The 13,820-nt window shown below is 45.2% G+C and overlaps 1 protein-coding gene across 8 annotated transcripts in view; it reads left to right on the forward strand.

The window, feature by feature from the left end:
• Positions 1–13,820, forward strand: part of RGS6 (regulator of G protein signaling 6) — a 276,484-nt gene that overhangs the window by 239,045 nt on the left and 23,619 nt on the right. For all 8 annotated transcript variants that reach the window (XR_007204599.1, XM_048308531.1, XM_048308536.1 and 5 more), the window contains one exon: positions 8,535–8,624. Coding sequence is in view for 7 of the 8 variants with exons in the window: in XM_048308531.1 (XP_048164488.1) it covers positions 8,535–8,624 (90 nt within the window). In the remaining variant the exon portion in view is untranslated. The remainder of the gene's footprint in view (positions 1–8,534; positions 8,625–13,820) is intronic.

Genomic DNA, 13,820 nt, shown 5'->3' on the forward strand with positions numbered 1-13,820 from the left:
AGTTGTCTCATCAATTTACAGAGGAGCCATAGCTAAATTTATGTGTTACTTTTATCAATGTGCTTTTCCATGAAAGATTTACATTGTGTTTCCAACTATGTATCTACAGGGCTAAACAAAGGATTTCTGTGTATTAGTCAAAATGAGCTCTCATTGCTTACAGTTACCCCTCTTGCTAAGGCTCTTTCTTACATTCCTGTGCCTTCAGCCCTGTGTAATTTCATTTGTGGGCTGAAAAAAAACTTTATGCTTTTTAGTTTAGCAGGGAGGTTAGTCTATATTACAGGATAATTATTAATCTTTTTTTTTCCCTTAGTAGTAAAAGCAACTTGATTGAGTGTGAAGAAAATGCACCAGCTAAAACTCGGTGTAAATTATCATGTCCCTTGAATACTTGAGTGGCAAAAGAGGTACTGCTCAGATTTTCCAGAGCAATTCACTTTTAGGCCAAGACCCTTGTGTGCCATTTGCCAATCTGAAGCATTTCTTTTCCAACTATAAATCCAGGAAAGCCTCGCAGTCCCACAGCAGTCGGAGCACCCAGTATCCCCTGGCCCTGCTAGATGGCAGCACTGCCGGGTACCAGAGAGGCTCCGGGAAGGGGCTCACCCTGGTTAATGCAGGCAGGGAGCTCAAACAGGCACTACAGCATTTTTGAGAAGAGTGAAATCCTAAATGCAGAGACCAGAATAAGCAGATCCAGAAGCGCTCTTAGTGGGGATTTGGAAACATGAACGGGAATTGGAATAAAACATACGTGTTTCCCTGCTTTCTCACCCCCACTGGTGTTTTCCCATCAAGTTCAATCAGGGCAAATGTGAAGGTCTCTTCTGCAGCTTCTTCACTGTTTGCCTCATCTCAGCGGTGCCTGCTACCAACTACTTCAGCTTTCAGAGCTGAAGCAGCAATTTTTACTGCTTTTTCTAAAGTGCATTTTGGCACCATCATTTAGGTTGAATGCAGTTGATCATAATTGCTCCTAAAAAATGTTGCATTCAGTTTTGGCACAAGTAACTGCTAAAGAGGAGTAGGTGTCCTTTCCTTTCTTTGCCTTTTTGGAAGATCCTGGTGGTGGTATGGTAGGTGGTCCTGCTGGTTGAACAGGATTCTTGAGGATGACCTGGGAAGAGTACAACAGAGTTAACAGGACACATCTCTACCAACCTGTGGATAGCAGGTTTTGCTGGCTGCAGTATGTGTGTGTGCTGGCACAGGGGTTAACCTCAGCTCCTCTGCCACAAATGTCTGTGCAGAGTAGAGGTGCCGACAGACAGGCACTAGGCTGCTGCCAAGTCTAATTGGAAGGTGCAGCAGTCACACTCCATGTGCTCAGAGAAGCGTCTGCTTTCTTCTTCCCACATCTTCTTTGTGCTATAGAGACAGCTCTTCCAAAAACAAACTCCAGGCAGGTTCTCAGCTGGCATCTCTTGCCATCCTTCCAGCAAAGGCCACAAGACCTTCACTCAGGCAGCACTCTCTCATGTGTGAATCTGCAGTAAATTCCTCCCCAGTGTCAAGCATACAGGTAGAACAAATATTAGCATTCACTGCACTATGCTGTTATTTATTTAGCTGTTTAATCTACTGCTTTACATTGCTTGTGGCCTTTTCTTCTAATGGATTTGTCTGACATGCTGCAAATCTCCCTTGCAGCTGGCCAGAGGGTTGGCTGCATGCTTGCAATACAAAAGGGGTCTCCAAATCAGCTCTCACTAATTAATACCAGGTGTTGGTGACAGGGTGAAGGAGCCCTCCAAAACAGTCCAGAAGATGTTAGTGGAATAGCTACAGCAAGGAGGGTAAAGTGGGCTTTTGCAGCTCAAGTGCATCTCCACAGCTACCTAGCCTTAGTGTAAACCCCCCAAAATTAGCTAAAAATCATGGAACAGAATCATTAAGATTGGAAAATACCTCCAAGGTCATCAAGTACAATCTATGACTGAACACCACCATGTCAATTAAATCATAGCACTAAGTGCTACCTCCATTCATTTCTTGAACACTTCCAGGGCAGGTGACTCCACTGTCTCCCTGGGCAGATAATTCCATTGCTTAACCACCCTTTCAGTGAAAAAATTATTCCTGATGTCCAACCTGAACCTCTGCTGGTGCAGCTTGAGGCTGTTTCTGCTTGTCCTGTCACTGGCTGCCTGGGAGAGGAGGCTGACCCCCACCTAGCTACAGTCTTCTTTCAGACAGTTCTAGAGAGTGATACGGTCTCCCCTGAGCCTCCTTTTCTCCGGGCTGAACAACCCCAGCTCCCTCGGCTGCTCCTCATATGAGTGACTTTCTAGACTGTTCACCAGTTTCGTTGCCCTTCTCTGGACATGCTCCAGCACCTCAATTTCTTTCTTGTAGAGAGGGGCTCAAAACTGGACATGGGAATTGAGGTGTGGCCTCAGGAGTGCTGAGTACAGGGGGACAATCACTGCCCTGGTCCTGCTGGCCACACTGTTCCTGATACAGGCCAGGATGCCACTGGCACACACTGGCTCATGTTCAGCTGCTGTTGACCAGCTCTCTCAGGTACCTTTCTGCCAGGCAGCTTTCCAGTCACTCATCCCTCAGCCTGTAGCACTGCATGGGGCTGTTGTGACCCAGGTGTAGGACCTGGCACTTCACCTTGCTGAACCTCATACAATTGGCCTTGGCCTGCTGATCCAGCCTGTCCAGATCCCTCTGCAGAGCCTTCCTACCCTCCAGCAGATCAACACTCCCACCCAGCTTAGTCTCATCTGTGAACTGGCTGATGGTGCACTTGATCCCCTCATCCAAATCATCAACAAAGACATTGAAGAGGGCTGGCCCCAATACTGAGCCCTGGGGTCACCGCTGGTGACTGGCTGCCAGGATCTAACTCCATTCACTATCACTCTCTCGGCCCAGCCATTCAGACAGCAAAGAGTGCACCTCTCCAAACTGTGGGCTGCCAGCTTCTCCAGGAGAAGGCCATGGGAGACAGTATTGACAGCTTTGCTGAAGTCCAGGTGGACTAAATCCACAGCCTTTCCCTCATCCACCAGGTAGGTCACCTGGTCATAAAAAGAGATCTGGTTGGTCAGGCAGGATGTGCTTTTCCTATACCCATGCTGGCTGGGCCTGATCACTTGGTTGTTCTGTATATGCTGTGTCATGGTAGTCAAGATGATCCGTTTCATAAATGTGCTAAATGGAAACCTGTGCTTGGAGGGAGCAAAGAATCTGCCATTTCCCCTTATTCCCCATCATCTAAAGTTTGCAGCTGTGTTTAGGCACAAACAGGGGAAAATTTCCATCAGCAAGTTCAAATTTAAGGGCTTTCTGGAATCTAGCTGGTGTTCAGAGTTCATGAGAAGGTTGTGCTTGGCCTTCACAACTCCAAAAAAATCCCAAGCCTGTCACAGAATATCAGGATGGGTAAAAAACTGGTGGAATTAGGAATGGATGTTTAGCCAGCAATTCTTCTCTTATCATATATACACAAATCAGAGGAGAGAACCAAGGTTTTCTGCTAAAAAGAAATCTTTTTAACAGAGAACATAATTCCTGGGATCTACCACGTGCCTTGGGTGAGTCAGAGGTTATTATTTTTTTATCATTCAGGTTTTTTCCCACATTTTTCTTGAGTGTTCCCAAGGTCCTGTTTATCTGGCAGCTGTGCCCTCCTCAGGGTCATTGTGCTTTGACTGCAAGGGGGAAGAGAGACCTGAGATCACATTGCAGCACATCGATTTGAAGCAGGCGCAGCTTTGAAATGGTTTCTGCTATCTCAGCCACCTCCTACATTCCCGTCTGGATTGCAAACTTTCCTTATTTTTTCCTCCCCCTTTCCCCTCTTGTCAGGAATAATTTACAAAGCCTGTCCTTCATCTCTTTTGAAAGGTAAAGCTTGTGGAAGGAAAATAGCCAAGAGATGCTGAACCTTATCAGGGTTTATTTCCCTGCACTTAAGCTGTCAGCTCGCAGGGGTGGGATCTCCTGTTGATTTCACATAGTTGTCAAAGAGAATTTTTTTGTGATTTAGCTCATTGGTTCCTTTTTTTCTAGAAGGGGCATTTCCCCCTTTTAAATGTACTGTTTGTTCTTCTTTATCTCGTGTAATGGTTGTGGCAAGTGGAATGGTTATGCTGTCTGAAGTGTAACTCTAGTGACAGAAGACTAGGTACAGAGAGTGTGCTCAGTGAAGCTGGACAGCCCCCAGGACCACTGTGTATTTTTCCCCATGATGGAGGAGATGTGATTCAGGTGCATAAGCACAAAAGAGGGTCTGCCTTTTTCTCACGACAAGATGCAGGCAGATCTCATTGCCTCTGTTGCCTTGGTTCAAGAAATGGGAAACAACAGTAATGAGGGCGTTTGATAGCAAACCTGCACTGCTTGCAGGAGTCTTGTAAGGGAATTGTTTGCTTCCTGGAGATGAAATCCACTGCACTTACAAAAGCAGGTTCTTGTGTCACCCTCCATGTTAGACTGACATTTCCCAATGTGCATCCATCGTCACAGGGGAGCATCAGTACAGCCAGCACTGATCAACAGCATGCTGTGTGAGGGACTGAGTGACTGGTCAGCTCAAAACACCAGGTTGCCAGGGCTCCCTCACACTTGTCAAGTCAGTCCGTGTCTCCACTTGCAGCTGCTACTGCAGTGGCCTGAGATGGCAGCTTGGTGCTCAGAAAGAGCTGGCAAGGCTGCAGGGGAGACCAGTGGGACACATGATGCCTGTCAACTGCTGGCCAAATCTTGAAAGACTTTTTTTTCCTGCCTTTTATCTGGTTTTATAAGCTACCTTGTTTAATGGTTTAATAGATCACTTGGGCAATTTTGTTAGATGATTGTTTTCAATCCTCGGGTTTGCAATGTAACTCCCTAAAGAATTGCTGTCTTAGGACTGGAACAGGGAGCTGAGACTGAGCCATGCTTGGGAAGTAGCACACAGCAATAGCTGGGAGAGGCTGCACTGCCTAGATGAAATGGTTCTCCTGCTCTTGTGCAGATAGGGCACAGGAACTTCCCATGGCACTTGTAAAGAAGTGTTGCAGTGATAATTCTGGACAGACTACTCACAGTGCAAGAGACTGGAATGCCCAGAGCTGCAGCTGCATAGTTAAAAATTACATGGGTAGTGCATTTACTTTTTGTATTTAGGGAACCAGCAGTAGTGAGCTCATTACCCTGTAATAAGCAACTTAACAAAAAGGAGAATTATCTCAGTATAAGGATGGAAAGGCTCAAATTTCTTACCAGCACTGTCAGGTATGTCAGGGAGATTGTGCATGTTCATAAAGTCCATTGCACTGGGAGATTTCAGCCTTTAATGTGGGTGTCCTTTCTCCCCACCATGTGACAAAAAGGTGGAAAAAAATAGCTGCTCAGTAAAATAAAAAGTGAGAGACCAGTGGGTTGCAATGATCCAAAGTAAGCTAAAAATCTGTGACAGAGAAGGACAAGACAATTTGCACAAGTTGCATAGAGCAGCTAAATCCAAGTCCACACCTCTGCCTATTACTCAGGTTTCCACAAAAGAATATAGTCAGTTGTTAGACCTCCAGTAGCTTTCAGTGTATTTCGGAAATGAGGAGCTGCTAAACGCTAGCTGTAGGTTCTCCCTAGGAAGTTGCAGATTCTGGAAAGCATAAGAGAAAATAGCTTGGTGGCAAAAAACAGAGTAGGCTAAAGATCAAAACAAATGTCCCAGCCACTGGCGTTTCCTGTCCTGCAGCGAGATTTGTTGTGTAAGTGGGCCAGACACACACCGCAGCCACAATTTTAGCAGAAATATTCATGGTGCAGTCTCAGTGGGGATTTTGACTCTAGCAATGCAAGCTGTCCTCTACTGTTGCAAATTGGAAGGCAGTCTTTGCTGATCTGAGCAACTGGCTCAGACTTCCAGTAGGTGCTTCAGAAATGCAGTGTTGTAAAATAAATTACTAGTGTATCATTCATGCCTTCAGTCCAGAGCTTCTTGAAAGCAAGCCCTTTGAATTCTTACAATTAAAAAGTAAAGTTTGCTTCTGAAGCTATGCATGTCCCTCCTTTTCCTATGCCCAACCTTCTTTCTTCATTAGCATTCAAAGCCTAGGAATAGTTATTCCCTGTTTGATTATATCTTTGGTGAACAGCTGAAAGGTAGTGGTGTTGCTGTTTAGTGATTCCAAGATGTGAAAAGCAGAGAAAATGCTTCATACCAATTAGCTACTGCAGTGGCATCAGGGCGGTGGCTGTGCAATAGTCCTATTGCAGGGAAGGGATTCAGTTAAGAAGTCAGCTTGTGGTTTATTTCATCTCAGGATCAAAGCAATTTTTTCTGCTTCTGACCGCCAAATATTGAGTTTATATTGTTTTAAGGTCAAATACATGAAGTCGTCTTGACATGAGCAGGAACGATAGTTGTCGCTGGCGTGCAGGTGGGTCGTATGGCCAGTCTCATGTGTTCTCCTTTGCCTCATTGTGTGGCAATGAAAACTGGATGTTATTTTCCAAAAATGTTATCATCATGTTTCAGACCAGACCTAGTTGTCTGACCACAGGTAAAAGAAACCATTTGGAGCCCAAAGACAGTAAAAAAATTAATGACATCTAGAAAAATGTTAATATAAATATCCCTGTCAGCCACCACGTTGCCTCAGCCACAGCACCTTCCTGCCCACCTCAGCACCTCACCCACCAGCACCCTGCATGTATTGGCTGCTGCAAAGAGGACCACTAAGAGAATGAAGGCTCTGGAGATCCCTCAGGCCTTTGATGGGCTGTTGATGGGCTACAAGGTGCCCACTTACTCATTAGTCTCCTCATGGTCCTGGAAAAGCACCAGTTAGGTGGGTTTGTTTACCAGGTAGTTACGAAGCACTCATTAGGAGGACGTGGAGTCTTCTTGGAAACTTTAAGAGGTAGCAGCACAGGTGAACTGATTGAGGTGTGGTTGGGTTTAAATCAACTGAGTCCTGAGTTTATGCTAATTGAAGTATTTAAGAGAGAACTGATGTCGAAAATCCTTATTCACACGAGAGAATCATATCCATGATGTGCATTATTTTCCCTCTTCTTGTCTTAAGGCGTCCTTGGCTCATTCTGTCCTGCATAAATAGAACAAATGTCCCACAGCTGGATGTCAATTCTTATGGCAATGCTGTACATGAGGAATATGAAACTGTGCCCTCCCATGTGTTTTTTCTGAAGCAAGAAGGGTGGCCATTGCTAAATGGCTTTATATGAACAGTTCTGTTGCAAAATCTTGTGCTGTCCTCTGGATAGGTAGAGCTGCACAAATGAGGATCTGTCAAGAATAAAAGCAAGTATGGAAATTAACCAGTAAAAATTGTTCCACACTAGGATGTAGCTCAAAGGATACATTTATGCTGTGTCAAAGAAAAACCGGTGGCCTTCATCAGACTACACCAAATAGTGTAAGAAAGCTGAATTAAGCAGTTCTTCTGTGTATAGACGGGTCATTGCTAATTACCCATGATGGTGAAGATAAGGGAATTCTGCTTGGCTTGTTAACACACTGAAATAAGCTATGCGACTTCTGTCTGGTTTGGCTCTTCTAAAGTTTCATGTACAATGGCTTTAGGGCAGGAGAGAACATTTCACATTGTATAATTAACTATAGATAAAACTACTCATTAACTCTATAAAAGTGCTTCCTTGGGCAAAGTCTAAAAGAAAGGTCCAAGGTGCCTGTTTTCCTCTTGAGCTCCTTTAGTGTGTTCTCAGTCATTATTTGGTCAAAGTATTTTGATTTGATTTTCGTGGTGCTTGGGATAATATCTTTTGTAAATCCAGGGATAACTAGGAGAAAAGCTGACTGTGTTAGGGGATTCTCAGCAGGAAAGTAAAGCTTAGCAAGGAAATAGAAAATGGTATGTAGTAAGTTCTGCTGCAATGAAACACTACTTTGTAAGTTTGAAGATACACATAGTAAGTGCTCTCAGAGCAAACTGGTAACAGTACATACAAGAGAGAGACTCATCCAATGTAACTTTATACGTATGATGTAGCCATCCACATCTGAGCTAGTCATATAACTTCCTGAACAGTCACCACAGATAAGGGCTTTTTCAGGACACTAACATGTTGGCTTGCTTGAGTGCATGTCTAAAGTGGACATAAAATGTGTCCAAGTATCAGTTCCCCTCCATGAACAGGAGGGGAATGCTGGGTGATTGTTTCAGTATCTGTAAGTGGTAAAACGAAACCTAATCTATGAGACAATTTCTGGTTTTTATTTCTTCTTTCCAGGGTAGGCACTTTCTTATAATCTGGGGACATCAGAGAGTTGCAATCTTTGCAGAACAATCCTGATGAGTGAATAATATATGCCCGCCTTTGGGGTGAGGGCCATCTCTTTTGTGTTCGTACAGCCCCAGACACAGCAGGGTCCTGCCCCAGGATGGACCTCATGTACACTACCACAACACAGATAATCAGTAATAGCAGACTTAATTAGAACTCTGATCAGTCTCTCTTCCTTCCCATTCTCTGTGTTTTAAGTCCCTGTGATGTCTAAATGAGGTTTGATAACAATTCTCTTTCTCTCGTTTCCCGCCGTCCCACAGGAGCACATTTACAAGCTGATGAAGAGTGACAGCTACGCGCGCTTTCTGCGTTCGAATGCTTACCAGGACTTGCTGCTGGCGAAGAAGAAGGTATCTGTTGGAAAGGACATGCCTGCATCTCTTAGCACCTCTTGATTCTCGCCTGCTGCTTGCTGCTAGTGTGAAAGTGAAAATATTGTTTCCTTTTTTTTTCCTTTAAGAAGGGAATGAGCACTTTTGTCATCTTCACTGGGGGCATGGCATCCTTGTGCACAGCTTCAGCATGAGTTTTGGGGGAAACATGGTGACCCAAGGTAAAAGTAATACGGAAAGGTGTTTGTCTTGCACAGTTGTCTCCCAAACTCAGTGCAGACAATACAAATTGTATTGCCTCCTTCTCATGGAAGAACGGTGTGTGATATGAGAAGCAGAACCCATCAGTCTATTCATTACTGGTGCAAAATTCACCTGTTGAGGTTTTCACCTCCCTAGTCTCACCATGTGATATTCCCTTTGGATGCCTTACCTAGAGATCCCCCTGCAGCAATTCCCATTCTCCTTTCCCTTGCTTTTGCCTCCCCAGAGATGTTTCCTTTTCCTCGGAGATAGGAAATAATTGTAATGCATGTAGTAATCAAGAATTCCAGCCACTCTCACAGGAAATCTGGGTTCAAGCTCTTCTTAGCATTTTTGGTATCTGCATGAGCTCTGCCAGCACCATGATTCTGTCAGGAGGCTCCAGATCAGGGTAGCAAAGGAGTGGTTACATAGAGTTACAGCTCCTGTCCCCGAGTCCCTTCTTTCCAAGGGGTCTAGGAGATAAGCTACTGATTTCTGCATTTGTGGCTGTGCTCAAATGCTTCCTGCAACTCCTGACTAATTCCCATAGCTCTCTGTGTGTGTCTGTGTGCATGTGCATGCCATGTACATATGTATATGTCTCACTTGCATTTGACTCCCAGGACTGTACATAAACTGACTCCTGACTGCTGCAGCCTGAGCATGTGGTTTCCCATCACCATCTTCCCTGCTGTTTTTCTGCTGCATTCTCTGTGTGCTGCCAAATTACATTGCATCGGCACAATACAATGAAATCCCAGTGGTATTTTTGTCCTGATTGTCATTGTGTGCCTTAAAAGCATGCATATGGTGACAAAAGGAGACAAGCCCCTCTGTCTGCTGTGCCTGAGACTACTGGCAGGTGGATTAGGGAAAGGTAGTGGAGGGCAGCAGTCAGTCTTCTGTTTCAAAATGTCTCGTCTGTGACAGCATAAACCAGTGCTGCTTACATTTAGAAGGGTTAGACCTGACTTAGTTCAGAGGCTGGGAAATGAAGGAGGTGCGAGGCAAAGTTTTCTGATGGTATAAACCATAAAAGCCTCTGCCATCTCCCTACCCCCAGCAGCTTATGGTCCCCCTCTACCCCGCAGTCTCCATTGAACACATGGGAGTTCATGTGCTTGAAAGACAGGAGAGCTTTCTCCTCCCAGCTAAACTCATTCAAACCAAAGGTTTATTTTTTTGCAATCCTTGTTTGCTGTCAGATCAAGCCCTGGATGTGTCAGCATGACATCCTCATCCCCTTGCAAACTGCCGCAGGAGCAGGTTTTGGTGTCATGTTAACACAGCCGTGAAAGTAAGAATCAAGTTTCTTTAAGAAAGAGCTGTGGGTGCATGAGTAAACATATGAAGGCACAAAAAAGGCAGGAGTAGATCTGCGCAGATGCGCTGTTGATCAGCTTCACATTATGCAGGAGGGGAGTTGGTGCTGCTCCAGAGTCTGTAAGGCTCTTTGCAACCACATTGCATTGTGTTGTGCAAGTGAATGTTTTGGAAACAGTGTAGGTACAGAGATGATGATAGAAAGAATGTGACATTTCTATAGGCTGAGCTACATGGTCCAATCTTTAGGACCTTTGGTGAAGCTTTGAGAGGCATCCTTTTAAAATTCCTCTAAATAGCTGGAAAGCAAGGGAGGAAAAGAGGAATGCAGTAGCATATCAGAGCCTGCATAGATGGAGGATTTGGTTTAGAGCTGGCAAACAAAGTCCTGGATACAATGATGTGAATAGAAATTCACTGCAGTTCTTTAAGTTGTGACAAGTACATCTCTCTGAGGCATGTCTTTCCCCAAAGTCATTATCCTCACATGGCTTGTATACCACACTGATATGACATAGCTTACTTTCATTACTGAAAATAAGTTCTGTCAGAAGCACAGCATGATGGACGTGGGGTAAAAGAGTTGCTTGCGCTAAGCAAATGAACTATGGCTTCAGATTCCCACATTAATGTTTTGTGGGTAAATTTGTGTTATTTGGGATCTTTTGCCCTCCAGCACTGGGTTATGGCAAACTGAGAGGGCAGGAAAAAGGGAAAGGCAGACTGTGTAGCTAGAGTACAGAACTGGGAACCATAAAATCCATATGCTTCCCCTGGTTACCCCACTTAACTTCTTGTGTGAGCTCGGGGAAAAAAGTTCAATTTTGCCTGCCGTATATCCTCCTCTTTTTCAAAGGGCAATGATGATAGTGACCTGCTCAGCAGAGAGATTCCAAAGCTTGATTAGTGCTTCAAAACATGCTTCACATTTCTGGTATTTGTAAAATACTGTAAATTTGAAGAGTTACCTTCTTCCACACCATACGATAACCACAGATGTGGGAGCTTCCCCTCCCTGCTCTGGGAGTGCAGTAATGGAGGGGAAGAAGGGAGAAGAAATTATGAGTCAGGATTGAGATACAATGACAGAATTATGAGGGGAACGTATTGTTCACACCACTAACTGATGCAAGACAGCAGACATAGGCTGTGTACAGACCAGACATACATACTTTGTTAATCCATTTTAGATGTTTTTTCCCCCATTCTTCCCAATGTCATTATTGCAAGTAACCACAGTATTATTGGCCTCAATCCTGCAGATTCATGGTGCTCAGCAGGGAACATGAGGTTGGCCTCCAGCAAGGGTGTGATTGGAAGCAGTGAGCTGCAGAGGGGAAAAACTGGGTGTAGCCTTCTGCCTTGAACAGAAGGCCTCCTCCCTGCCAAGCTGGAGAAGAGGAGGGGTGAGAGCACAGCCCTGTCCTCAGGAGGAATGGCCATATGCCCAGCCCAACTTGAGCTCTGGGCCTCCATTCCCAGACCCCCTCTGCAGCAGGTAGAAATCACGGATCTGCTGAAAGCGTCTGGCTCGGCAGCAAAGGGCTGGATGTGCTGAGATCCCCGAGCGACTCACTGTGTTTTATTTGTGTATCTACCCAACACGCCCCACTGGTGCTGCACAGAGTCAAGCACTGACCTGCTCCTGTTTCTGCTAATGTGCACCTTGCTGCAGGGTACCTTACAGCAGGTAATCACTGCTGCACTGCCCTCCAGCCCTTCTCCGCAATAGCCAAAATGGTGGCTGGATGTCCTTAGACAGCAGTGATCCACCTGTCAGGACAAGTGCTGTGACGAACCTCCTCAGTCAAGGCAAGAAGGCATTTTGGCAGGGTGACTTGGCTGCAGAGCAGGGGTTTATTCCCTGGGGAAAGAGCAGTGCAGATTAGTTAGTGCACCATGGAAGGGGATGCAAGCGCACAGGAACTTTTGTTAATGGTAAAGAAGCAGCCAGACATGTGCTCTGCTAGTTATTTTTTTTGAGAGAGAAGGGAGCAAAAGGAACAGAAAAGACCTCGAGGTACTTTCCATTGCTCACCGTAAAGGTGAAACAGTGACATTGGTTGGCATCTCTGCATTAGCTGAAGGGGCAGCTGAACTGTCACGGTGCTGGTGTTCGTGTCAGTTTAGCATGGGGTGGCTTCCTGCTATCCGGCCCTGCCCGTAAGCAGGGAAGCATCCTGGAAAGGCAGCCACAGCTGTAGTGCAGACAGGCTGTGAAGCTATGAGAGTGAGCCCTGCGGCATTGAGGGAAGAGCAGGTTGGTATTTTCTTGGTTTAGAGCATTGTTTTGCTCTCCACCTGGTTCAGAGAAGTGTGAATTCACCGTGGTCCTGTTCAAATGAACACACAATATATGCAAAATACTCCGGCCACTTGGTGGCACTGTACATGCCCTTTGCTTTCTCACTTTGGACAGGTAGATGTGACTGCCTTAGAAGCCCAGGACCTGCTCCTGGCCTTTTCTGCACCCAGGGTCAGGGATGTTATTATCCTTTGTTTTTATCTGATGCCATTCCCTCTGGAGCACGTTATTTTTCACCAAGTTAAAGTTCAAAATAAACCCCACTTCACACCCCAAAGTCTCATACCAAAATAAAGGATTCAATAGCCAACAAAATAAATTCAGGGAGGGAGGGAGGTAGAGAATTTTGCAGACCTTATGTTCAGAAGACCAAGTTTCTGTATGTATTTCCCTATCCCTTTTCAGATCCCTGGCAAGAAGTGTCAGCAAGGGGATACTTAACAGCTTCATGCCATGAGGAACAGGCTGCATTTTCAGCACACGCCTTTTGAAGCGTTGCTTTTAACCAGACCCCCTGTGCCAACTGCTCTGTATTGTCCAGGAAGGTTCCTATTGCAGATTATGCCTCCTTCTCAGTCCCATCAGGGCACACATGGCCAGTTTGATTCAGTTGCAGGACTTGCCTTGAATGTTGTAAAGATGTTGAGCAATTTTCTCATAATTATTTTTAATAGTCAGTGTCAGCTGGTTAAGTTTTCTTCTACTTAATCTCCATTCAAGCAGAATCTACACAAAGGAACTTAAAGTTTGGATGGCTGGGTAAATGATTAATCAAGAAAAAAAAAAAAGGAAAATTTGAAGAAGCTAGTCAATAATTAGTGAATGGTTTCTATGTGGTGAGCTCTATTTTTATGTATCTGCCTGGGCTGAAGGGTTTTCATCTGCAGTAAGGATGGTTGTTTCATATTTTATCCAAATGCATATGTCCTTTGCCATTAGCTGATGGAGTCTGTTGGTGTACTTACTGACGAAGATTGCATTTTTTGCACCTGGGAGGACTACATGACCTGGCTTGCACATGAGTTTCTCTGCCTTCGCCCCTTTGCACACACAGTGTATGTTTGGGCAAAGGCTGCTGTGGTGCTGCAGCAGGAATGGCTCCAGGGTGCACACCTCAGGTCTGTTCCCAGGACTGGGATAGGTGTGACTCGGTCTTTCTATTCTTTTTTTTTTTTTTTTTTTTTTTTTGCACTTTGTTATTTTTAAATTTCCTTCATCTAGTGTGCAAGGCAGCCTCCCCAGCTCAGCACCGTGCTGGAGAGCTGTGGGCAGGCGTTCCCTGCACGGCAGGCTGCCAGCCACACGGGCAAGCAGACAGGAAGCGCCAGCGAGCTGTACAG

Source organism: Corvus hawaiiensis, chromosome 6 (assembly GCF_020740725.1).
Source record: "Corvus hawaiiensis isolate bCorHaw1 chromosome 6, bCorHaw1.pri.cur, whole genome shotgun sequence".
Lineage (NCBI taxonomy): Eukaryota > Metazoa > Chordata > Aves > Passeriformes > Corvidae > Corvus > Corvus hawaiiensis.